Source organism: Scophthalmus maximus, chromosome 3, assembly GCF_022379125.1.
Source record: "Scophthalmus maximus strain ysfricsl-2021 chromosome 3, ASM2237912v1, whole genome shotgun sequence".
Taxonomy (NCBI): Eukaryota; Metazoa; Chordata; class Actinopteri; order Pleuronectiformes; family Scophthalmidae; genus Scophthalmus; species Scophthalmus maximus.
In genome coordinates, this window is record NC_061517.1 from 13,472,501 (window position 1) to 13,499,656 (window position 27,156).

General features: G+C 42.2%; 3 protein-coding genes and 1 long non-coding RNA gene across 7 annotated transcripts in view; 3 read left to right on the forward strand and 1 right to left on the reverse strand.

Annotated features, from left to right (window-relative positions):
- adora1b (adenosine A1 receptor b) overlaps nt 1-3,261 on the forward strand; it is a 6,618-nt gene extending 3,357 nt beyond the window's left edge. Inside the window, exon 2 of the mRNA XM_035644059.2 lies at nt 1-3,261. This exon is cut by the window's left edge and continues 1,053 nt beyond it. The gene's annotated coding sequence lies outside the window, so the exon portion shown is untranslated.
- LOC118316338 overlaps nt 1-7,467 on the reverse strand; it is a 29,456-nt gene extending 21,989 nt beyond the window's left edge. The window contains exon 1 of the long non-coding RNA XR_004795174.1: nt 7,340-7,467. This is a non-coding gene — a long non-coding RNA (uncharacterized LOC118316338). The remainder of the gene's footprint in view (nt 1-7,339) is intronic.
- A 2,672-nt stretch (nt 7,468-10,139) lies between these two features.
- On the forward strand, nt 10,140-14,627 carry mmp9 (matrix metallopeptidase 9). Its single transcript, XM_035644054.2, has 13 exons — nt 10,140-10,474; nt 10,749-10,987; nt 11,121-11,269; nt 11,379-11,507; nt 11,630-11,803; nt 11,933-12,106; nt 12,198-12,371; nt 12,474-12,629; nt 12,722-12,917; nt 13,011-13,150; nt 13,254-13,404; nt 13,687-13,790; nt 13,923-14,627. Exons 1-13 carry the CDS (start codon nt 10,337-10,339, stop codon nt 14,045-14,047), a joined length of 2,049 nt encoding a protein of 682 aa, XP_035499947.1. The 5' UTR covers nt 10,140-10,336; the 3' UTR covers nt 14,048-14,627.
- A 990-nt stretch (nt 14,628-15,617) lies between these two features.
- On the forward strand, nt 15,618-27,126 carry znf335 (zinc finger protein 335). 4 transcript variants are annotated; one of them, XM_035644053.2, is made up of 28 exons: nt 15,618-16,226; nt 17,250-17,443; nt 17,562-17,838; nt 17,959-18,036; nt 18,371-19,519; nt 19,610-19,792; nt 19,918-20,082; nt 20,205-20,463; nt 20,558-20,735; nt 20,831-20,943; nt 21,050-21,068; nt 21,157-21,273; nt 21,463-21,539; nt 21,698-21,858; nt 21,954-22,174; nt 22,273-22,372; nt 22,465-22,553; nt 22,679-22,935; nt 23,478-23,586; nt 23,689-23,886; nt 24,241-24,383; nt 24,555-24,694; nt 25,000-25,097; nt 25,206-25,292; nt 25,401-25,484; nt 25,593-25,652; nt 25,741-25,846; nt 26,396-27,126. In XM_035644053.2, exons 1-28 carry the CDS (start codon nt 16,193-16,195, stop codon nt 26,509-26,511), a joined length of 4,812 nt encoding a protein of 1,603 aa, XP_035499946.1. In that variant the 5' UTR covers nt 15,618-16,192; the 3' UTR covers nt 26,512-27,126. The 4 variants fall into 4 exon arrangements, with proteins under 4 accessions (XP_035499946.1, XP_047186859.1, XP_047186860.1 ...); XM_047330903.1 differs by having other exon boundaries at nt 26,399-27,126; XM_047330904.1 differs by having other exon boundaries at nt 21,725-21,858.
- Nucleotides 27,127-27,156: the final 30 nt, after the last annotated feature.

Consider the following 27,156-nt stretch of genomic DNA (forward strand, 5'->3'; position numbering starts at 1 on the left):
ATAGGTAGTGACAGTAACAGCCTGAAGATATTAAGCTTTAATGGTTTTGTTCATTATGGTGAAACAAGTGGTGTGAACTTTACAAAATTAGCAATTTAAGTTATTGTGGTTGGTCAGTATCAGACTATCAAATGTTAAAACTTTCTACAAAATGAACATTTATATGTTCAATGGAGCAGGTTCATCTTACTACTGTCAAATTGTGTGTTTGTTTAAACTGACTGTGGCTGAAGAATATGAATGTTATGATAATGTAAATAAGGGAAAAAGGCAGCACATCTGTGAATGCTGATCACTTCTTCAGGTTCTTAGTAGCACAACTGTGGCAGAGCAGGTAGCAATATGGGATGGGTTTTTTCCAGCAAGGTGGTGTGCATGTGCTTGATAGAAGGGTTTCGGAATCCCACAACTCTTCCCCTCTGCAGTGGAGTCCCTCAGTGACCCAACAGCACAGATCCATTTACAGGAGATGGCCAGGGATAAGAAACAAACAGCTGCGGGGAGGTTGTAACCTTTTAGAAGCTGCGTGCAGGGAACTCGTGTCGGCAAGACGAACGCTAGTCATGGGGGAGAAAGACAAGATGCACTTAAAGCTCATGTTTAACCAGCCTCCATGCCAGCTGGTGGTGAGCGTGGGCTTTTCCTTCTTTTTTCCCGTGTGCGTGGACTCGTAATAAACTTATCACAACTGACCACTTGAGACAGTGGCTTCCATGGCCTTATTCAGTATTTCAATTGGACGGACTGAACCAGAAAGGACAACCTGAAGATTGTGAGCATCTTTACTATGCTGCAAGCTCAACTGTTTTTTTTGCATACAGCCAAACTGGAGCGTTACTATAGATCAGTAATTTCACCATGTTCAGTGCCACTGACATTAAAGAACACTGTGTGGGAATGTAATTTCCGTTGTGTCACTTGTGAAGACTCTGGCGTTTTATGTAGGACATTTTCTCTTGCTCTCTTGACAAAACTTTTTCTGTCAGAACGAGCAGGGGACATTTTGATGGCTGGATGGCTGAAATGACATCGTCAGCTGAGAACTTGATGCAACCCACACCACCACGCTTTAATCAACAGGTGGACTGTAGCACGTGTGGAAAAAAGACCAGGAATAAATGTACAATGATAATGTGCTTTCTATAGCTAATGCTATAGCTTTACAATTTTGATTCCAATTCAACAGTGGAATACACATATTTGTGATATTATTGTTTTATGTTAATTCCTAGCTCGATGAATGACTTGGCACACAATCCAACCCTGTCTACCAGAGCTTATGTTTATACGCAGCTAATCTACAACATGTTTTAAAGGAAACTTTATGCTAATCCGATTATGACTTCTGCTAACATTCTGTTCGCAGTCATCATATTTGACAAGTCGCAAAATTTTTCATACAGTTACATATCAGTAAGATGCTCACTGATACTGCTCGTATTGATCCCAACATTATTAAACTGTTTCTGGTTAAAGGCACTCACAGCACTTCGTTACGGTTAGGGAAAGATCATGGTCTTCGTCTCAATTGACTTTCAGCATTTGTTACAATTTAGCTAAAATCATGAAGTTTCCATAACCTTGCCTCTGTTGGCTAAACATAACCACAGACAGGTCTCCACTGTCACTATGCTTCTTTATGACCACCATCCGACCTGAACGCCTCCCTACAGTGATGCACATAATGCTGCTTCTTAATTCTAACCAGATGGAGATTCTCACACCGATGCAGCTGGGTCATCAATTTGTTAAACATAATATCTTGAAGACAGGTCTGCACAGTCAAGGACAAATTCCTCATGCACTCATTTTGAAGGAACTACAATCCCTATTTATTTTTTATGTCAACAATGGGTCACATGGCTACCTGAAGGGGTCACCAGACGTGATTTTATTTGGTTTTCTGCTTAGCAATTTAAAAAAAATATAATTTTTGTTTGGGCGTTTTAACTTTATTTGACAGTTAACGTAGAGACAGACAAAGTCCATCTCTGGAAGTTGCGGTAACGTGATGCAACTCGACCAGAGGGCTGTAGTCGCAGGCTGGGATGCTGGTTCTGGCTGTTGATGAAAATGCAGCAGCTAAAAACCAGACAAATAAATTTCATATAAGACATACATTAATAAGGCGTGCGTATAATGACTCCAAATGAATGCTGATGTTGCTGTGTGTTTATTTGCAAACAATTTTGCCATATTAACTTAAAAGGTGATAATATATCATATGTCATCGTTGTTTTTACATCTTATTTCTGTGGTCCCCAACTGGCCAAGAAAAAGGAGAGAAAGAAATGAATAAAGAAAGAAAGAAAGGAATGTAGGTCTAAAGATAAGTGCTTATTAATCTGTTTTCCCACAAAAAAACTACTTCATGTATCCTAACTGAGGATACACTCATATAACCACCCAGTGCATGTATTCGAAATGATGTATAGGTTATTTTCAACCTTTTCAGTCCCCTTGACAAGTCAGCACTTTCTGAATTATAATTATTCCAATCAACACTTTAAGCCCCAGATATCTCCACTTTGTATTGGCACCTTGCTGCAGCTCAGCAGCGCTGTCAGAATTCTCATTACCACGGCGCAATAATGCAGCAAGAGGCTCTTAGATAACAGTCGAGAGTTGTCACAGCTCTGACAACCCATTTCTCTCCTCTGTATGTGAATCCCTTTAATATCTGGCAATGTATGATGTTCCTGGAGAGAGCACGTAATCCAAGTGAGGCCGGCTCAGGAGGTCCCCATTGCTCAAGCTGTCAACAGATTCACTTCAGCTGCCTCTTTCACATAAAGCATGTCCAGAATCCATACAGCAAAAAAAAGAAACGTGCACACTTTTATGCAACATAATACTGATCAGACGGCTACACAAATCAATAGTCTTGTTCATCTGTCAGAATGTTTTACATATTCAGTCTGTGAAGCTATTCTTATCGTATTGGTTCCTGGACAAAGATGCTGAGTTTCAGGGCAGGACTGAATATCATGTTGAAGGAGACGTCAGATAAGAATTACAAATAAGAGGAAAGGAAATACCAGAGCTGTGTATTTCTAATAGAACAGCAGAGGTGACCTTTCCCTGCAGTAACCCACTGTCCTTGGGACAAACGTGGCTGTTAACCGCAGATCCAGAGGGATGGAGAGGGGCCTCTCCTTACATCACCTCATAGTCACATTCTGTAATAAAAACAATTCAGGTTCAGGATGTTGCCATTGCCAATTTTATGAGATTAAAATGGATTGTTGTGCATTTGCAGGAGAAAATCTGTTTTGTGTTTAGCATGTGTTTTCCGGAATGGAGGCAAATTAATATCAGGATATTGTAAAAACAAGAATACAAGTGACCTCCACACTTCTGTACCTGCCCTTGTGTGAAATGCACCTATTTGGATCAGTATGACCCATGTTTCAGGTCAATATTTTTTGCTCTGTACAGTAGCCAAAGGTCGAACTGACACAGACTCTTCAATTCCCCAATGACTTTGTGCCTTAATGGCGGTAGGCTGAGGGGAAATGCTTGGCATGATATTTATGTCCCAGTGAAGGGCTATTTTCATTAAAAATGGAGGAGCTGTTTGATCTACCTGGTCTTTGATCAGGCATCATGAATAACCAAGAGTGTTGTGCCCCCGGTGCTGCTGCACAACCGGAAACAAGGCTCCCTGTCAGAACAGTTTATGTTCCATCGCGACGTCTGTCCTGGATTAAGTCACATCAGCATTTACAGTACAACGTTGTTACGCAAGAAAACACAAAACAATATCCACCATATGGTTGACTGCTGGGCTTTTTCTGTGTGATGTGTGATCGCACAGAAAAGCAGTCATTCATAAAAACAAGGCGGCCAATTGTGCAGAAAGAGCATCTGCGTCAGACTCATCTGTGTTTGTGTGGGAGCATCAGTTTGGCATTGCACCTAATGAGAGACAGCAACTGACAAGCATAAGAATTAGAAAAATTAAGAAAAAGAGTGGATGCTACTTTACAGCAGAGGGAAAATTTGGATCCATCCATTAACAACTGAACACTTTACACCGATGAAGATGTAATGATATCCAACGTGCTTTAGATAAACAGTTGCAGATTATTGCCCTTATTCTCAGTGTGAATTGAATCTAAAGATGCACAAAGACTGTGTGTGATTTTTGTCCTCTACCAATGGAAAAAATAGCATTGTAGGCCCAGCAGGAGTGAAAACCATGGTGAAAACCCTTGAAATGAATTTGAATTATGGTGCTGCACATAAAACAAACATACCCCTAACAATTAATTATTCACCAAACAAGCTTGAAGATCAACATCAATCAGTTTCGAATGCACTGCCTTGAGGAACGCATTTCTTTCCGTGTGAACACTGACTAAGAGAATTTGCCATAAATGGTTCACATGATTTCACTCAAAAGGAAGTTTTTATGCAACAAACATAGCAGCAGCAGCAGTGATATTTTCCACATACAGAATGTGGCTGTCGAAGCTCGATGCTACATTTTTTTCTTCCTGACACTAAGTCCCTGTGCCAGAGCTCTATATCTAACGCTCTTCCAGCGCCATTGGCTGCCCTTGTGACAGAGTGCCACCTGCTGGTAAAAAGGATTTTTGCTCTTCTGTGTGAGTAAAACTGAGCAGGGCCATGGGGACTCTGTGATGAAAGGTAACAAGGACACATATCTGGTTCCCTCATCAAGCTTCTCCCACGGGTCCTGATGGCAAGTTCAGCACCCGTAGTCTTTTTATTTAAAAAGTTCTGATGGCAGTTCCAAAGACCTGCTAAGCGTCTTAATACGAATGAATGTCCCTGAGACACATCTAGAATCAGATCTTGGAAAAGGGGAAAAAAGTAACTTGTACAAAACCCACATGATTCAGCAAACCGTTGCACATGGTGCACTGTGCTGAGACAGAAGCTGAATCCACAAGATTATGCATTCAGTCCTTTTCTTCTATAGTAGCACTATGGTGCAGGGTTTGACTGCACATTGTTGTTTAGTATGTACGTAGATTTGTGAGCATGAAACAGTTCTTTGAAGTTGCTGATTATATCACAGAAATCCAAAAACTATGACCGAAAAAAAAGGTTCACTGTGCCCAAAATGTTGTTTATGTAGTCAAGGGGCCCACCGATGAACTTCAGTATAATGTACCTACATGACAAAAAGACAATGAAATCAATTTGATGTATTGCTTCACTCCTCTGACATCAGATGCAGTGACATCAGCAGATGTGCAGTATAATCACTAACTAAATAACTAAGAATAATATTTGGGTTCAAGTTGTTTTCCTGCATTACAGGAAGAATATTGCACTTATTTTGGGCCATCCGAGTTCAAACCTCGGCAACCCCACATGCGGTTACACTGAGCAAACACACATCAAAAGGAGCAATAATTGTCTGCCTCAACAAGTCTGAGCCAAACTGTGCAGAGGCAGCTGAAATGCTGAGCCTGACTCACTTCCCACCCGCTATCAGCTGCTTGTCCTTCGTCAACAAGGGTAAATTCCCAACCTCTTCCCATCTTCTGGTTTAAAAAAAAAAAACCTATTGAATGGACTTTTACCATACATGACCTCCTTTATTATGCATTTTGTTTGAATGGCAGCTCACACAGTGCTATCTGTAACAAGGCACGTCATTTGTTTTTCATTTACAGGGCCTCTGTTTCTCGTGGTAGTTTTTAAAAACATCTCTTTATAAAAGGTTATGGAGGCGTCGCTCCGTACACAGAGCTTAATTAGAAATAATAATATTCAGTGAAATCAGAGCTCACATCGTGGCCCAGGGAGTGCTGTTGACTGGCAGTGCTGTTGACTGGCAGAAATGAGCTTTTTAACAATTGTGGTGAAGATGACTGTCTATAAAGTACGCACAACTCCGCCTGCCTGGACTTATTGTGCTCGGGCAGCCCACGCCTTCAGCAGATGTTTCATGGCTTTTGGCCAAACCCGCCTGCTGCTTGTTACTGATATTATATGATGACATGAACTCATACAAATTGTCAACAGTGTGCTTTTAAATTATATTTCCCTCGCGTGGCCTGGTGGCCTGGGGGTTACGGCGCTGCTGATGAACCGCAGGGAACATCTGTTGTCTATCTATCTATCTATCTATATATATACATAGTCATAGACATTGGCTAACATGCATCTCTGTGGTTAAAGGCCTCTGTCATATCCTGCTTCACTCATCAGTTTGTGTCCCAATCCTGTGGAGTACCTGAGTGGAAGCAAAGGAGGTTTGCATTTATTTGGTCTGTGGTTTCTGCCAAAGAATCAGCGGCAGCGCAGCAGGAAAGAAAACAGTGATAAGCAGAAATGGTTTATGTGACATGCATTTTCAACCGGCTTTGATCCCGCTGACATGGAACTGTGCTTTGATCGCCGGCAGTGCGGTGGCACTTTACTTTCCCGTATCAGATGGAGAGAAGCTGCCATCTGCTAATGTGAACCAGACGAGCTGTTTTGAAGTTTAAAGAGGGTCAGATTAACACAAACATGAGCGACATATGGTTTTGTCCATTTATCCAGTTTTGTCACAGTATGAGAAGGTATTTTGACCTACTTTAACCTCACCTATATTGCTCATCCTTGGCTGGATGACAGATCACTATGAGGACTGTGATTATCACTATTATTATATTGAGAATCTGAAAGTACCAGCATGTGGCTTAAAATGTTTTTAAAATATTTCTATTTGTATTTTACTTGTTGGATTTTATTTCATTTTTGGGCTCCATCTTCTCATTCCCATTAAGTGTTGTAACACAGTACACAACGGATATTCCCAGAGGTGAAGTTACACTCCTGTCTGTTTTCCCAGGGAAACATGAGTCAAATCTGTGGCCTCCTACAGTCCCATTCAGATGACTGTACGCAACTTTATGGCAACTGTTTAAAGTTTGTTCGTGGAATTATACTTTGCATTTATCATGCTGACTTATGACTCATTGCAGACAAGCTGTTATATGAGTGACACTTGAGGGCTCGGAGGGCTCAGCATGGTTTCCGCCCTTGCGACTGCCTGTTCTGATCAGTTTTTGTTTTGGTTGAGTCGTTTGTTTTGTTGGGGTGCCACCCACAAGCACGTAAAGTATCTTGACTAATTAGAAAGGGTGACAAATATTCAGGGACAAAACAGTAGACATGCTGTTCATTACTGTTTGCGTTTCACTGTTATCGTAAAAATGAAGTGTACAACACAGAGTGACCAAAAATAAAACCAAGTACAACTCCTTGGACAGCCAAAGTAAACTGCTGTGAGAGTTTAGTGGGGTATAAAAACAAAACTATATCCCGGAATAACTGCCAGGCGCAGCAGACTCAGCAGGGCTGGGTAAAGTACCTGGTGATGGGGTAACGTTTCCTCCACATCAAACGCAGTGATGGTCCTGCGAGTTGCACAGTCTCCGTGTCCCACCGCAAAGTCAACAAACCAGTCGTCATAAAACACAACACAGCTGAACAAGGAAGCGGGCCAGGGAGCCACATCAACTGCAGCAGACAGGAAGTGATTTTTGCATTTATAACTGCCTGCTAGAAACATACCATAAGACGTAAACAGATTGCTTTAACAAGGCAGTTTGAAACTAAACAGGGCATGTCACAATTAAGGACAATGTTGCAAAACGTTCTGTACAGCGACGAACTGTACAGAGTTTTGGTAGGAAACACAACTTGAAAACCCCACACATAATCAGTTTTTAACCCAGAGCAATAACTGACCTTAAAATGCCAAAATGCATTCATTGTTCTGCCTCTCTCTGCGTTTTAGCAGCCCCAGGAAAAATGACGGCTCTGTTGTTACATGGTAAACCTCATCATAAAGATCCCGCCCATGTAAGCAGTGAGGGTCTTGATACTCTGCTATGATATTATCCAGCTCTGTAATGACACAGTTGGCCATCTCATACAGTGGCATGGTGTGTGCCAACCAGCCTCCGCTGTGATTGAGGGAAAATTTTGGTAAGAATGCCACAAAAAAAAAGTGTATTTATTCGAGCCTCTGTGCCAGCCGTCTCTTGGGGAGTTGAGTGGTGAAACCAAATGAACTGTGGCATTTGTTAAAATACATGGAGCCATATTCATTAAGGCTTTGACGCCATGTAAAATTAGTGGCAGATGTTTTCAAAGGAGGCCCTGGGATCTGCTGAGGAGACGCACAAAAATAAGTAACCTTGCGTCAAATGAAAGTGGGCTTGTGTTGAGCGTTCTATTTAAAGCTGGATAGACCTGCTTCAGTCTGAATGAAACATAATAGCCCATCTGAAGAAAAACATGTTTTGAACATGAATGTGTAAAATGTAACAATTAACACTGTAGCTGGTATCCTAACCTAGTGTTCTGACGTAATCTGTTATGAATGTCCATACCCACTGAAATCAAAGGATATTTTCTTCAGATCATGCACAATTTTTTTATTTTCCAGGAGCAATGTGTTGGGTTTGTTGTCAAGAATATCATATTAATGATGTGCATATAAATTAAGGATCAGCAAAGAGCAAAAAATATTTTAAAAATAAAAATATTTTTAAAATTTAAAATATTTTCAACCCTTCTTCATTACCATTATCAAAGATTGGAGAGGTATGCATACTCTCAGGACTAGGACCATGCATGGTAATCAGTATGTGTAGACACACTGATGTAACTGTTTAACGAGAATACAAGACATCATATCTTACACACATCAACCACAAGTTCAATGTGTGATGTATAAACCACATCAAATATGAGGAAGTATACACCCTCACAACCCCTCACAAGAACAAGTACAACACTTCACACAGCCTCGTCATTAGGAAATGGATAGATGCAAGATTTACCTCACCATTAAAGGACATTCTACAAGAGGGGGGGTATTCACTTAATTTCTTGCAATTCTCCAGATAAAGGAAGTCTGTTTCAGATGATTTTGATTGTATTCATTGTAAAACCCATTTTCTACAGTAGTTGGGCAGGAAATGCCCTCTCCTCTCTACATGGAGTATTATGACTTATCAGGTATTATTATTGAAAATGCAGTGGAACAACTAAATAAGCCCTTCGTCTGCAGCTGTGGCCGTTCGTGTGGGAACACAGTGAGTCATGATTTGCTGACACAACCGCCTCTGCTGACACAACCTTGCCCACAACACCTTGATATCAACCCGACATGCACACATGACTGCATAGATTAGCAAACACTCAAATTGGTCTTTAGAATAAAAGGAAATGTGTGTGAGTTTTGTAATTGTTTTTTGACTAATGGCACAAATATTTATGCAACAGAAGTGTTCGTGAGAAATAGAGAAGCAAAATCCTTTTACCAGGAAAAAATAGAAACATTTGGTAATTCATTACCAAACGAGACATAGATGTTATTGCCAAATGATGATGAAGCAGGTCGTTCCCTAAAATCTGGCCAACAACCATACTGTAATACTATAGAGAATCAAGTAAAAATGTTTCTACGCCTCAGTAATTTGTCAGCTTGGAAACTAAAACAACTGTTATGCTAATCTTCTTTTATCTTGATCTATTTTGACATTTTATTCAGAATCCAACTTTAGATAAAGAGGAAATTTCTATTTATGAAAAAAGTGGAACCATATGACTACTTATATATACTTAAATAACAGAAGTGTCTGGCTGTGTCCCATGATGAGTGCGTTGTACTCTGGTAGAAATACAATACCATGTGCAAGAGAGCTTCCCAATGAATTAAAAGATAACATCAATGATGTACACTGAGCATCTCTTTACAAATTCAAATTTCAATAATGTAAATTCATAAGCTAAACAAAACTTTAAGAGCTTCCAAAGGAATTTGTTATTTGCTTAATCATTTGTGTGGGTTTTTCAATAATAAATTATTTTATTAACATAATGCAACCAAAATAATTTGCCATAATTGGTCTCATCTACCACTACCATTGTTGACCCAATACTACGCCTTTCCAGCTTGAAAAAAAAAAGAAGTAGAATGATTTGTTAACCACTCATTAGCTGTTGGGTCAAGCTAAATGTGGATATTATGGAAATTCCCCATGTCCATTAAACTAGACAGTCTGTCAAGATGTAAGTGGGTGGTTTGAGATTGGTAGTAGGCGGGGACGAGGTTAAGTGACTCAGAGGTTACCCTGCATAAATACAAGGTCCACAACCAAGAGCACAAAGCAGAAACAGGAGCCACCAGTCAAAACAAAGGGGGAAGCTGACGCTGAAGGAGAAACTGCAGTGAATCCCAAGGGAGAAGCTTTTTAATTTCTTTTGGATCACTGTTCACTGCAAGGCTGTTAGTCAAATTTTTTGGTCTGCTTATTCATATTTTTTCCCCCAGCTATCCACAGTAGATCTCATCATGAGACACTGTGCTTTAGTTGTGTGTTTAGTTTTGGGGATAAGCCTGAAGGATGGATGGAGCCTTCCCCTCAAGTCCGTCATGGTCACCTTCCCAGGAGACATCATCAAAAACATGACTGATACGGATTTGGCACAAGTGAGTAGCAGATGGTTTGTTTTATCTTCTATCCCCAGAACAGAATGCCACCAAGCTGTGCAGGGAAGTAATTACCTGAACAGAAATCATTAACATCAATTAAAAGAAAATTTGTTTCTTCTAAATTCAAGCTATATGAGAAATCCTTTGTCAAAAAAACACACACAAGGACAGAATTGAATTTGTTTTTCCAAGAATCTACTCTACCCTGTTCCTCACAACATATATTTATCTACCTGGGTTTGCTGATGTGGTTTGTCATGTTTTCCTTCAGACCTACCTGAAGAGGTTTGGCTACTTAGACAGGGTGCATCGCAGTGGCTTCCAGTCTATGGTGTCCACCTCCAAGGCTTTGAAAAGGATGCAGAGGCAGATGGGGCTGGAGGAGACTGGAGATCTGGATAAGTCCACGCTGGAGGCCATGAAGCGGCCTCGCTGTGGGGTTCCCGATGTGGCCAACTACCAAACCTTTGAAGGAGACCTCAAATGGGATCATAGGGACGTCACTTACAGGTGAGTGGAGAGATGAAATCAAAACGACATTCTAATGCTAGAATTAGCTTTGTAATACAGGGGGAAAATACAAAGGAAACATCGAGACGACTCATTGTCATTCTATGTCATTTTTGTTGTCATTTTATCACAGGATCATTAACTATTCTCCGGACATGGAGAGCTCTCTGATTGATGACAGCTTTGCCAGAGCCTTCAAGGTGTGGAGCGATGTGACCCCTCTGACTTTTACCCGCCTCTTTGATGGGACAGCTGACATCATGATATCATTTGGAAAAGCCAGTACGTTCTTGTCTGATGGTTATTTCATCTTTTTTGTACATACTGATATCACATGTCTGAATTGCAATTCAAAATCAGAGCTTGATGTCTTATTTGATTATCTATACAGACCACGGAGACCCATACCCATTCGATGGCAAGGATGGCCTTCTGGCCCATGCTTATCCCCCTGGTGAGGGTTTGCAGGGAGACGCTCACTTTGACGATGATGAGCACTGGACCTTGGGTAAAGGACCAGGTAAGTGCCCATACATACCAGAAGATACTGCTTTACCATCAACAATTCATGTGTAGATGTCTCCCCCTGGTGTCCTGCTTATACACTGCATCTAATTAGTACAATTCATTCTGTGAACTTAGCTGTGAAGACACGCTATGGGAATGCAGATGGTGCCATTTGCCATTTCCCCTTCACCTTCGAGGGCAAGACCTACACTACCTGTACCACGGATGGCCGCACGGACAACCTGCCATGGTGTGCCACTACAGCCGATTACAGCAAAGACAAAACATTTGGCTTCTGCCCAAGTGAGCGTAAGTTTGACAGTTTAATTGCCTGGGGAAATCATAGGTCAGAGGTCACCCAGATGAGGGCATTTGCTTTTGTGACATGTTGCCTTGCTTCAGCCGATCGCCCTCACCCCCTAATTCTCATCCTGACAGTTCTGTACACTTTTGGAGGAAACGCCGACGGAGCTGAGTGTGTCTTCCCCTTTGTCTTCCTGGACAAGGAATATGACAGCTGTACCACAGAGGGCCGCAGTGATGGTTACCGCTGGTGTGCCACCACAGACAACTTTGACAGAGACATTAAGTATGGATTCTGTCCCAGTCGTGGTGAGTGACAGGAACTGCAATGCATAAACAAATGGGGTGGGCTGCCACAAGGTCTTCTGTGCTTACTCTTGTTGTTTCCTTGTTTGGCCAGACACTGCAGTGACCGGTGGCAATTCTGAGGGAGAGCCTTGCCAATTTCCCTTTGTGTTCCTGGGTAAGGCGTATGACTCCTGCACCAGTGAGGGACGTGGAGATGGCAAGTTGTGGTGCAGTACCACTGACAACTATGATGAGGATAAGAAATGGGGCTTTTGTCCTGACCAGGGTGAGTAACATATATAAGCCAAAGAGTGCAGTATTAATAAAATGTTATAGATATGTATTTACATTCATTACTTATTGATATTCCTTATTATTTGTTTTCCAGGTTACAGTCTGTTCCTGGTGGCAGCCCATGAGTTTGGACATGCGCTTGGCCTGGATCACTCTAACATTAGAGAGGCTCTCATGTACCCCATGTACGCCTATGTGGAAGACTTCTCCCTGAATAAAGATGACATTGAAGGCATTCAGTATCTCTATGGTAAGGTTATGACAGGCTGTTTACAAAAGCAAAACAAAAACATCAAAAATATTTCAACTTAAATTTTTCTCAACCATCACTGTTGTTTTTAGGACCTAAAATAGGCCCTGTTCCCACCCCCCCTCAGCCCACCACCCCCACCACCCCCTACCCAGACCCTGATGAGACTGATCCCACAGATGAGCCTGAGCCCACAAAACCTGTGGATCCGACCAAAGATGCTTGCAAGTTGGACAAATTTGATTCCATCACTGTGACTGAGGGAGAACTACACTTTTTCAAGGATGGGTGAGCAAAACAGTGTATTCGTTTTTTTCATAGAAGTTTAAATGTCAACAAACCAACATTGCTAATATCTGGATTTTAACTGCTGATCAACAGACTTTACTGGAAGATGTCCAGCAGGAGTGATGGAGTACTCAAGGGGCCATTTTCTATTTCTAAGAGGTGGCCCGCTCTGCCACCAGTCATTGACTCTGCTTTTGAGGACCCTCTGACCAAGAAATTGTATTTCTTCTCAGGTAAAGAGGGTTCATAAAGTGTAGATTTATAAGTGATGACTAACACACAAACCAGAAGTGCAGAGTTTCATTCCATCTTTTTTTCTTTTCTTCATTTATATAGGGAACAGATTCTGGGTGTACACAGGGCAGAGTGTTCTGGGGCCCCGCAGCATTGAGAAGCTCGGCCTCCCCAACAGTATTCAGAAGGTAGAGGGAGCACTGCAGAGGGGGAAAGGCAAAGTGCTGCTCTTCAGTGGGGAGAACTTCTGGAGGTGAGTTAATGATTGGGCCTTCAACTCATTTAAACACCGAAATCTGCAGCAGGTTGGGAAGAATGTTGAGGCTGCAAGATTTTCTGCTCAAATTCAATCTTCTAGGAGACTTATTTGGTCTTTTAATTTGACAGTTGATCTCCACCTCCACTGTGGTTGAAAAAAATACTGTTGAAATTAGCATTTTTACAACATTATACAAGTCTATGCTTTATGGCGACTGTTGGTTTCTGACATTTTTAATGACAATTTCTGGTATGGTTTTGTATCTGATTAACCCAGGCTTGATGTCAAGGCCCAGAAAATCGACAATGGGTACCCAAGATACACAGATATTGTCTTTGGTGGCGTCCCCAACGACGCTCATGATGTATTCCAGCACAAAGGTAAATACATGTCAATTTTAAATATTCATTTTCGCTAAATAACCCAAATCAGCTAACTTAGGCTGTAGATAGTAGCATGTAAGTATCAAGATTTTGCATTCAATTGATTTCATTTCAACATTTCCACTTTAGGTCACATCTACTTCTGCCGTGACCGCTTCTACTGGCGTATGAATTCCCGCAGGCAGGTGGATCGTGTCGGCTATGTGAAATATGACCTCCTCAAGTGCTCTGATTCTTCAGGCTCCCGCTACTGAGAAGATTAACCAACAAGGATGAGCTCAAAACCTGGTGTCAGGGAGAATGTGATGCAGTATTTGTGTAGCGCCTGTTGTACGTGTGCTTTTTGGGATGTAAATGATTGACCATCACTGATGTTGGCAAATTCTAAAGCGTGGAATATCTGCCTAAAATTAAGCCAAAGGCCCCATACAGGAATGCAAATTGTGATCATTGATGCTGACTTGCCCTGAGTCTGATAATCTGTGAACTGATATGGTAGCCTAACATTTTTGGACCAATAACAACAACTTTAATATTCTAGAAAGCTGTCTGGATCTGACTCCAGATTTTCTTAACTATTTCTTTATGTCTGACAGGTTCAGACTCTTAACAGTATTAGATTATTTTGGTATTTAAAGCAATATCTTATATTATTTTGTGTCCTAAAGCCTATTTGTTTTGTATAATTCTATTTGTGTATTTCTCAAAATGGCTTCAAAGCCAATTACTTGCACTGGAAGACAATGCATGTCTCCTTCACTGAAATTATTTATGAAAATTATGTTTTGTATTAGAGTTTTAACTTTAAATGCAATAAACATTTCTTGGAAACTACCTACCACTGTCATCTATCTCACTTGATCACGAAAATACTTGATGAACTTAAATAGCATATGTTTTTTTTTTAAATTACTATGATACTGTTCAACATTGTAATCCTCACATTATGGATGTCACATAATAAACCTTATAATGTATAACTTAATTTCATTCAATGAATCAGTTACCAGTACAATTCCAACTGGATCTTAATGTAAAGATTGATGCGGGAAAATGACAGTGGGAACATAGGAGTAAAAACAGGGCATCAGTGCAGGAATAAAATTTTAATAAAATAAATAAATACCGGATATTTTACCAGGTACAGTACAGTACTACAAAAATGTAGTTTGTGGAAAATTATGTTAACATATTCACATTCTTACAGTGTTAATCAATACTATAGAATAAAAAGAATTACCAAGTTTTTAAAATAAAAATTAGCCATATTTGATCCACCTACACCAGTATTTAAAATGATTACATTTCAGTATTATAGTTATTTATCTTCGAAAGACAATAGGAGCCTTTCTTTCACATGAGTATTTAGGAAAGGTATGTTTGATTTCCTCTTCAGCGCACCTGTTGAGCTGGATGAACAAGCTTCCTAGAGGCAATTTTACAGTAAGTATAAACCCATTCCTCAACTTGCCTTTATTTCAGATTTTACAATGGAAAAGACATAAACAAGACCACAGTGTGGTTGAGATATCTAGGCAATATTGTGTTTTCTACCATAGGCATTTGTTTCCATATAAAGACAGGAACTCAATTGTATTTTACATTACAGTAACATATGGGCTTTAATGTACACCCAGGTGGCAGTTTTATTTGGTCTAATGTTATTCCCGTCCCCAGTCTATTGGTTCCCGATTCATGCAAAGAAATTGCACTATATTTAGTTCGACTACAATGCACCTATAGACCCAGAAATATATATATATATATATATTTATATATTTTATATATTGTTTTACGATTATGCAGTCAGAAAAAAAGGATCACTTGGGACAAGCGCGTACATATTACTCCGCACCCAGTTGCGTAATTTGCCTTCCTCTAGAAACAATAGTCCACCAAGTGTTTATTAACATCTTAATTACAGAATATGTGGAGCAACATGCCACGACCGAACCATCGATTCACACATATTGTCACAACGTTGACAGTCATCTCGACGCTTCATTTGATAGCATGTCGGGCTTTCGAACACAAATAATAAATAAGATCCGGTCGCGCGGACAGGAAGCAAAGGAGAGACTCATGGCGCCCGACTAGAATGAGGCAACAATTATCGGTTACTAATTCCTGCTGCGTTTAGCGCCTCCGCGCCGGAGGATACCTTACCGCTCGAAAATACACGGTAAGAAAAAAGCGCGGCGATGGCAGCGTCGGAGAGGGGAAACCTTTCCATTCTCTTCAGGGAGAGAGTTAGGACGGTCTGCCGCAGCGGAGGCCCTCGAGGTCCCCAGTACAGCCCTCAGAACGCCTGAGTGGAAAAGCGGCTGCCTGGTGTAAAATGGCGACGCGGTGCAGGCACGGCTGAGGGCAGCCGGGGCCGTTTAAAAAGCGGCTAGCGCATGTTGCTCTTGAGGCTGTCGTCGACGGCCCATGGTGAACGACTGCGCCTTTCGCCGAGCACCGTCGTCCCATTCCACGAGTTGAACTGTCGTGTCGCCTGTGGCAGACGTTTGACACGCGATGCAAAACCCCGGAAATCGCGACATTTACGCGGAAAACAAAGCAGCTAGCCATGAGCTAACGTTAGCCGTTCTGTTGCATTGAGCGCTAACTTCGGTCTGTTGGCACCGTGGCTCTTTGTATTCATGTCCAAACGTGTCGAGTGCAATCGGGGGTGAAACGTGGGCTGTTGTTCCCCAGAATAGTGAGACGTATTTCTTACCAACATCGACTTCCACGGGGGGAAACCCCAGTTTAAATATGCTGACATGACATACATCAATACTGACGTGATGCGATATAATCACTCACCACAACAACATAATATGAAATTCACATGAAAAATGTCTGCATTCACAGCCAGTTGATGTGGTGGAGTAAAAGTATTACGTTTCACAAAATAAGAGTGTTCAAGTATGTCTTCATAAATAAATAAAAACTGCTTTTGGACTGTAACTTTATAAACACATGCATTTAACTGATGCAACTCCATTCCTGCAAACTCATCATTGGTACACCATAATCCTACTAAACAAGGACATAAATCGGTGACCTTAAAAACTGTGAAAGCATTTGACACATTTAAGAGTTAATTTCTAGTTAGTTGGTTAACAGGCAACATACACTGTGCAATAACCTCAAGATGTTAAATATTGTGTTCTACAGCAAGTCTAGCAAATTACCCTTTCCAACATTATGCATTATAACCTTATCTCGGTCATTCTATAATTTGCTGTTATATAGTGACACATCAGCAGACACTAACAAATATATCTGAAGTTCTGCAAACACCATAGCCACTATCGAAAAACAGGGGTGTCCTAGGGAAAACAACCAAGGAACTAGACATGAGTTGTATTCATTTTGAACCATCAACTTGCAGTAATGCTACTCAAGGCATGGTGTAAGTGTCATGCACATTTAAAATTTGAGGTCTTGTTATATTTTTGTGGATAGTTATGGATTCAGAGGAGAACGAGGTGGAGAGCAGCAGCGATGCAGGCCCCTCAGGAATGGAGGAGCCATCTGAAAGTGGCATGGGTGTGGAGTCATCAGAGGCCATGTCGGCAGACAGCAGTGATGCTGCTGCCTCTCATGCTCAGGCCCCAGAGTCTGACTGCCACGTGGGACAGAGCTCAGAGGGACTTGTGGTAAGCTTTGTACATATGTGGGTGAAAACTGTGATATGATCAACAATTTAAAAAAAATGACTGTTAAGTTTTGTCCTAAACGTTTCTCTATAACATGTTCTTGCCCCTCCCCCTCAAGGTGTTCATTCCAGAGACCAGCTCCAGTACAGATGTCAGAGTTTCATCAGTCCACCTCCCCGACTCTTCCTCAGTGGCCCAGTCCACCAGCGTGTCCAGCGTCTCCACAGTAACTCAGTCAGTGCTGGTGTCTGGGTCAGCCCAAGTGATGGTCCACTCCAGTGCTGCGTCTGAAGGAGCAATGATGGTTTCTGACTCAACTGCTTCTACCTCGTCGGACTTGGGGTCTGCCATTGACAAAATCATTGAGTCCACCATTGGCCCTGACATTATGAATGGTATTTCCACTGTTACACGTGTTATTTATTGTCTTGCGCTCAGCAGGTTAATGGCTGTGTAATTCTGTTTAATGAACAACAAAGGAGCTGATCTCTGATCCTATACTGCTTCTCTAACAGGTTGCATATCCGTGACCAGTGCAGAAGATGGGGGTGCAGAAACAACCCAGTATCTGATTCTTCAAGGACCAGATGATGGTATGTTTGCCAATACTACTATTCACTACTCATTAATATTTCAGCCCTTTCAAAACATCAAAACCTTGAAAGTTAATGACCCTGAGAAAATTACCACCACGTTCATACACCATTTATTTATAGAGCAAATAAAGAATTGAATGTTTCCATGTCAACTTGATAAGAATATAAGGCACCCACTTTAGTTTAAACCTTCCTTTAAATGAATGTTGACTTTTGAAAGTAATTTAAAATCGACTTAACTTGGTGACACACAACTAAGTATGGGACTGGAAATATGGGAATTCTTTTTAATAAACTATATACAATGCTTATATGTATTTTTCTGCTATAGGAGCTCCCATGGTAGCTCAGATGTCATCTTCAGCCCTGTCCAATCGTTTAGCCATAGAAGCTCTCGCTGAAGGTCCCACATCCACCTGTCTGGACCAGGGGGACCTACACGGCAACCTTGAACCTGACCAGCCCGACGATCAGCCTGGACACTCGGGTTACCCAGAGGACAGCAGCAGTCAGCCTGACCAGCCCCAGCACTCCCACCCCTCCCAGTACATGGACTGCAGTGCAGATGGTCCAGACCAGACTGGGGAGTCGTCGTCTTCCTATGTGGAGTGTTCAGGCGAGGAACCTGATCAGACTCGCTCCCAGTCAGGCTTCCCTGACTACAGTGGGGATAACAGTGACCAGGACCTGCCTGGATACGTGGAATGCAGTGGGGCTGACTCAAACCCTACCAGCCGAGGTCACTATGTGGTTGAGTGCAGCGCTGGGTATCTTGAGTGTGCAGTGGACGATGGAGAGCAGCCACATCATTCACGCAGTTACATTGACAGTAGTGCAGACCACCGGTCTCAGATAAGTCGGCAGTATGGGGCTGAGTATGGTGCTGAATGTGTTGCAGCTGCAGACTCTGAGCAACCGGGTTGTTCTCGGTACCAATCAAGAGACGACGACGACGATGATGAAGATGACGACGACGACGAGCAGAACCAGGATCCAGATCAGCCACAGCACTCCCAACAGCAGCCTCAACACTCCTGTTACATGGAAAGCAGCAATGGCCCTGAGGCCTCTCTCTATGCCGATGACAGCTCCTCATCAGACCACCCTCTGGCAGACACAGCAGGTTCAGGTGGGCTTCCTGAGGCACTGGAGAGCAGCGAGAGCCAGTCTGGGCCCTTTATCAGCAGCAGTGGAACATATACCTCCAATCCAGAGCCTGAGCTGACCCAACAGTGCTCACCCAGCCAAGAGGAGCCTCAAGGCTCCGAAATGCCTCGGGATGAAGCTGGACCGGTCAGGGAGATGGAGACATCAACAGCGGCAGTAGGCACCGGAGATAGAGCACCGAACCTAGCTGAGCTGGAGGAGATGATGGAAGTAGTGATTGTGCAGCAGTTCAAGTGTAAGATGTGCCCATACAAGAGTGCTTCCAAAGACACACTCATCAACCACATGAGAGATAAACACTTTAAACCGGCAGGTAAGGCAGTTGGATATGGATCACATTGATGTTTTACTTTGCTTGTGAGTTATCAAATTTCTGTTTCTTTATGAAATATTGTTTTTTCAGGGGATGTGCCAAAGAAGCGTAAACGTGGACGGCCTCCTAAAAGTGAGACATTGGCCCGTCGTCAGGCAGAGAGGGAGGAAGCTGAAGAGAGAAAGGCAGCAAAGGGGAAGGCTACTGTGCCTCGTCAGGCAGAAGAAGAAGATGATTATGTTGTGGATGCTGGTGCAATTGATGACCCTGAAGGTCAGGAAGGAAGATTTTAGTTGATCCCCTTATCAGATAATAAATTTCCACTTCCGTCTAAGTTGGTTAATCAGTCAAAGGGTAGGAATCGTATTCACTGTCCATGCTCTTCTTTTTATACCCAGAGGATAGTGACTACAACCCAGCAGAAGAGGATTGCAAAGGAAGACCACCTGCTCTTCTGAAGAAGCCCACTCCTCCAATCTCCTCCTCGTCTCAAGGGCGTCCTCGACGTAAGGTTGGCCGTCCGAGGAAGTATAGCTCTTTAGAAGAAGGCTACAACGGCAAAGGTGAATTCTGAATTTTGACCAAGTAAAACAAAAAAACCTATCACTGAACAGAAAGTCTACATGAGACAACTTACTATTTGGATTCATGTATTTTCTTCCTCTTTCTCATGTGTTTGTTGCAGAAGCGGAAAGTATTGCTAAGAAGCCCAGGGTTTGTGCTGATAATAGTGTAGCTGAAGAGGCGAGCTCTTCCGGGTTAGGCACTGGTCCTGCTATGGTGACTGATGGGGAAACTGCTGAGGCCACAATAAGCCAATCTGACTCTGAGAACAAAGACCCTTCATCCAACACACAGCCAGAGGAGGAGTTCTTCCAGAGGAAACGTGGTCGACCCTCAAAGCGCTTCCTTCGCAAGAAGTATAAGAAGTATATGAATCGAAAGTAAGTGTCAGATTCTAAATACATTTGTGTTGTCAAAGGTATCACACAACTTTCATATTAAGCTTACTGTTTCTCTCATATCATTACCTTCCAGTCGTTTCTATAAATCCCTCAAACCTCTCCTGAGACCTCACAACTGCTGGATCTGTGGCTCACGCTTCCTCACTCAAGAAGATTTGCGCTTCCATGTGGACTCTCACGAGGGCAATGACCCAGAACTCTTTAAGTGCCTCCAGTGCAACTATCGCTGTAAGCGCTGGTCCTCACTCAAGGTCAGTTGCACTACGGCCGCACAATGCTCAGGTTAACTTCAGTTCACAGGCATATCTCCACAGTGTCCTTTTAAAAGCTGGCGACTGTTTTACAGGAACACATGTTTAATCACGAGGGTACCAAGCCTTTCAAGTGTGAAGAGTGTGATTACACAAGTGTCTACAGGAAAGATGTCCTTCGCCACTCCACAGTCCATAACAAAGAGAAGTAAGGAGCTCAGACAACATGCACATACAGCAAGTTATTAAGCTAATAACCATTCATTGCAAGTTTTCATATATTGTTACTGATTGTTCATCTTTCCTTCCTACAGGAGGAGAAAGACAGAGTTGGTAAGCAACTTCAGGTTTCCCATATTTGAAAGATTTTCAAATTCTGAAAATTTTAAACTCATGGTTGGAAATGTGCTGATTCACACAGGTACCAAAGGTGTCAGAGTTCCCCTGCCCCGTGTGTCACAGAGTTTACCCCATGCAAAAGAGATTGACCCAGCACATGAAAACCCACAGCTCAGAGAAACCACACATGTGCGATAAGGTCAGAAAACTCATATTATATAATTCATAAATAAATACAAAACACTAATATTTGAGAAAAAATATTATGGTACCAAATGTTTAAGGTGGTTATAGACAATCGTAGGTAAAGCGTCACCGTGTTTGAGAAGTGGCAAGGAGAGATGTCACATTCCCCCTCAGCAATGATGATGCCATTTTGTCTTTGCAGTGTGGCAAATCCTTCAAAAAGCGCTACACATTCAAAATGCACCTCCTGACCCACATCCAGAGTCTTGGAGACAGCAAGTCAGTACTGAAAACTTTATTTCACCCATTCTGTCCTTCACCAGTTTGTGATTCAAAGGCATAGATGTAGTTTTTACCAAATTTGGGCTTGAATAAGTAATTTAGTTTCACATTAGTGTGATGATATGTTAGGTAACTATTCAATGTGCATGTGCCAGGTTCAAGTGTGAGTTTTGCGACTTCAGTTGTGACAACAAGAAGCTGCTGCTCAACCACCAGCTGTCCCATACCAACGACAGGCCCTTCAAGTGCGACTACTGTAAATACTCCACTTCTAAAGAGGAATTCCTGGTCTCCCACCTGGCCATAAAACACACAGGTCAGTGAAGTACAGAGGCTTTAGTGAAGTTCATTTAAATCGCTGTGGTTTTATCTTCTTCTCATGAATGTACCACTGTGTGATAACCTCCACAGGGGAGAAGCCCTTCTCTTGTGAGATGTGTCACTTCACGACCAAGCACAGGAAGAACCTGCGTCTACATGTCCAGTGTCGCCATCCTGAGGCGTTTGAGGAGTGGTCTTTGACTCACCCTGAAGAGCCTGTGAGGAGGCGACGCAGACCCTTCTTCACCCTGCAGCAGATAGAGGAGCTCAAACAACAGCAGGACGACACACAGGGTGTACAGAACACTATTGTGAGTCTGTTCAAGGTTTTCTATTATTTATCTCGAGTTTTATGCTGTGGCATTTCAAGATCATACACTTAACCCAGTTTTAAACTCTTGTTCATTAGGTTGCAGTAGATTCTGCGACATTACAAGCTATGCATGGGATTGAAAATGCCTCAGTGTCCCAGGACGCACTGGGCAACACCACCATCATCTATGAACAAGGTCAGCGACAAATCCACAAGATGATAATTTTTTAAAAAATATTTCTGGTATTGCATGCCACCGTGTTGACTTAGTCTACATGTACTTCTCAGCTGAATCCAGCGATCTATCCGCCCAGAATGCTCTGGACCTGCTGCTGAACATGAGCAATGCCCGTGAATTGGTTGGAAACTCCTTACAGGTTGGTGCGGCTGCTGGTTGAATTTTTTTGTTTGGATTAAAAGCAACCAGTGACAACATTTATAAAGTGCCCCGGCATTTATGAGCAAAATATACAGTTAATTTATCCCGGGTTGTGCTCCTCAGGTGGCAGTGCTGAAGTCAGAAGGAAAAGCTTTGGAGAAGGCCACTTGGAGCACAGTGACCACAGCACCGGGACAGGCCCAAAAGGTCATGACCTTCCACGTGTCTGAGAGCGGTGAGACGGTGCTACAAGAGGCTTACGAGGCTGCCACCTCTGAAACAGGAGAGCTCACCCAGATCGCCATCGAAGCCTACGAAGGCACTGAGGACTTCAGTGTGGTGGAGCAGGCTGCTGAAGAAATCCATAGCCCTGGATACAGGTAACACACACAGTCTCCCTTTCTCTGATTATGAGAAACATATGTTGTTACACTGAGAATCAGTATCACGCAACTCTTTAATTAAGCTGCTTTTAGAAATACACTGAAGTCCGAACATTTTCCTGAACTTCTCTGGAGGGCTGTATGTGAGAAATGCAAATGTCCACAAATAATGCACCAGAACTTTTCCTGCCACCCCCTTGATAAAATCTCCAGAGAAGGTCTGAGTGAGGCCCTGTGAGAATACAGAGGGAAAACAAAAACACAAAAACACAAAGACAAAACTATCATCATGTGCTGCCTCCTGCTGCTTTACCCAGACGCCAAAGAATGCTCTGGAGATTTTCCTTCTGTTGTGAACACGTCTGGCTTGGACAATCTCCTGCTAAGTTTGTCATATGTGAAAGAGAATGCCCGGACGCAATGTTGTTGACATTTTGCAGAGTGCATGTCTTAAAACAGCTTTCACATGATAGTGGTTTGTAGACGGACTTTTTGATGTGTCAACAATCTCTTAAGTCATGAAACTGCTGTTTTTGCAGTAATGGTGAGAGCAGTCCTTCTCAGGCTCTAGAGGGCTCTGGATCAGAGAGCATGAAAAGTGACTATCTTACTTCAGCGCTGCGTGATGGCGTGTCGCAACAAGTGGAGGTAACAATTTAATGTAGCTTTTACTTTTTGGCATCTGGCGGTGTACTCGTCAGTATCCCCCCTCTTTGACTGTGTCGTTGTTTCGTTTGTTTTCCTCGTCAGCTAAGCAGTGAAGCCCCTGCCTCTCCCTCTGCAGTGAGCTCTCCCGGTCTCAGCACCAAGAGGTTCTCCTGTCGAATCTGCATGGAGTCTTTCCACGGACGCTCTGACATGGAGAACCACAAGAGGGCGCACTTGGATCCCAACACTTTCAAGTGTCCTGACTGTGACTTCACCTCCACCTCCTGGCCTGAGGTCAAGGTGCGTCTCTCAAAATTGCGCAGTGGTGTCTTCAATCACCATATGTGAAACATTTCGCCAGCGTGCTGGCATCTGTGGCTCTGTTAGTATGTAGACACATCCACGTGAACATGACACACACCCCAGGTCCCCTATATGGAATAGATTATTGGATCTAATCATTTATCTAAGATATTCCACAGAGCGCAGTAATGCAGCCATATGAATATTTCACAGCTAATCAGGGCATCCCGATCCTCACGCAAAATTATTAAGGTTTTTCTTTTTTTTAAAGAGTGTCTGTCATGTTAAAGGCATTTCTCTCCTTCGGACCTTGACTGTTCTGACAGTGGTTGATGTCTTGTTTTATTTTAGGCTCACATGGAGCAGCATTCCTACTTACGTCCCCACAAGTGTCCAAACTGCAGCTTTGCCTCCAAGAACAAGAAAGACCTGCGCCGACACATGATGACCCACACCAATGAGAAACCCTTTTCTTGCAAACTTTGTGGACAAAGGTAGGATCAAAAGTTCTTTGAGTTGTCACAAAACGTGTATTCAGTGAAATAAACGCCATAAACGTCGTTGCAATATGTATGTATGCATGCATTAAACCGTAAAGTGGTAATGAACTGCTTTTAATAGTGATTGATTGATTGATTTTTTTTCAAATTTGCACAATATCTCAGGTTTAATCGTAATGGCCATCTGAAGTTTCATATGGAGCGTCTCCATAATCAGGATCATCTTGCTGGCAAGAGCCGTACTGCCACGTCTCAGCAAACCATCATAGTCAACAGTGACGAGGAGGCTCTTGCCACACTGCAGTGTAAGGAACATGACACAACACAGGACTCAAGGCTGGTTATGTCCTGGAAACAGTCAGAGAACGCTACCTACTACATGCGGTTTCATCTTCAAAAAATATCTGAATGCCCGAAACCGATGATAAATGTTTCCGTTTAATGTGTCTGTCCATAACTTTTTGAGTAATCCTGCTTACAATCAAACCGACCCAATCAAACAGTCTCCTAGGCTTACGAATGATGCAGTGTATTAGGATTCACGATGATCTATATGCTCTAAACAGACGTTCAAAAAATTAAATGTCAACATTTAATTTGTGTTCAACAGCTCTGCAGGCACATCAGACAGTGATCTCTCCAGAGCGGTTGCAGGCCTTGGGACAGGATCACATCATTGTGGCTCAAGAACAGACGCTGTCAGACCAGGTACCAATGTTTTTGTGACTTCACATAATTTCCTCAAAGTTCTTTTTGCATGCATTACATGCAAAGTCTTCATTTTATAACTCAATGCATGAATGTGTACATTATCAGGAAGAGGGAACATACATTCAACAGATAACCACCATAGATGGACAGACAGTTCAGCACCTGATGACAGGAGACAACCAGGTGACAGAGGTAAGATTCTACCACTATACCACTAATATACATGACAATAATAGAATAAAAGACAGAATATATACAATCATATATCTTCATTAGCTCACATTTCATTTCTTGTTTCAGGTCCAGTATATCATCTCACAAGACGGAGTCCCGCACTTGATCCCTCAGGAGTATGTAGTAGTATCTGACGGCAACCACATACAGGTCAGTGTAGCACCTCGTGAGAAGTTACTGTAGCTGACAACGGACTTATTAGATGCTGTGCTCAAAGGTGATGTTGTTTGAAACTGATCTCTCTTAACTGCTCCTCAGATGCCAGATGGACAGATCATCCAGTATGAGCATGATGGGGCCTTTCTGCAGGAGCAGCAGGTGAGGCAGATCTTCTAAAATGCTCTTAAGTAATAGTTTTGTGTTTGTTTGGTTTTGACGAATGCTCATCGATCCATATTTTGTTCAGATCGCTGTGAGTCACGATGGTCAGATCCAGTATCTACCTGTCGGCTCGGAGCAACAGATAGTGAATTCTGAAGACCTGGAGTCTGCTGCCCACTCCGCTGTAACAGGTCGGCTCTCTTATGGAAAAGATTATACTTCACTACACTAATCAATTGTTTATATTTTCCAAATTCATCAAAAGCGAGTTTCAATTTGAAAACAACCCTGTAGCTGTTTACTCCCTCAGACTGTACTATTAGGAAATGTCAGATAAAAAAAATTATGCATGTGTGATGATGCTACCACTCAAATTGGAATTGAATGAAAAATGGAGCATTCTTGAATGCAGCATCAAGGAAAAGGAAGAGTTTAGTTCTCTCTAAGTTGATTAGCAAACCTAAGTGAAAAGAATGGTACGATTTTGGTTCCTGATTTGTTGGAAAGCAATCTCAATCTGTTTTTATGCTTTATGGATGTACACAATTTTTAGATAATGGGCAAACAACATGCAAGACAATACAATAAGACCCTTTGTGCAACCAGATCTAATCCACAATGACGAGTTACCTGTGGTCTTAACAATTACATGAGCTATGAAATCACCTTCATGAAAACGAATGGTAACCATGGCATCCTGCCAACAAATCAAACTAAGTGGATAATCTTTGTTGTCGTAGCAGAGGCAGCAGTGGCCCAGACACAGACAGTCTACACTGAAGCTACACCTGAACAGCTGGAGCAGCTGCAGCAACAGGGGATCCACTATGACGTCATCACCTTCACCGACGAATAGACGACTTTTCAGACCTACTGGGGCACAAACCTGTGGTGACCAGGATCAATACAAACCACTATGAGCTGACGAGAACATTGCAGTGACCTCAACCTATTTATGCATTCAGCTGGCTGTGAACTAAAGCATTTTCTCCTACACGGTGTCAACTGCTTGGGGGCGGTCGCACCGTTTAGTAAGATCAACAGCTTTTTGTAAATTTCCATTATAGCACCCAGCGCTTCTAAGTTAATCATAGGGACTCTGCATTTAGGAGTTGGATTGTAATTATTGAAGATTATTCTCGTTAATGTGCCTCAACTGCTTCGATTTGCAAGACAATGTTATCAAAGAAAATGAAATGGCTTATATCATGTTTATGGAAATATACTGAGCATCCAAATAAACATTTTAATTTTCCGATGGAGTGAATGAAAAGGGAGTGTTTAATTTTGATCTGTAGTAAGATTTGTTGATTGCTAGAACGCCGCAGCCTTGTTAACTGAACATGAACATGTACATACCTTTTGCATTTGTCTTCTGTTCCATAAAGGACAGGTTTTTTGATTTGGTGAATATGAAGTGTTTAATAAGCTGAAAGCTGACACCAAATAAATCACTTTGTGCAAACTTTTATTTCCCGTGTCCATAAATATTCAGAGCTGA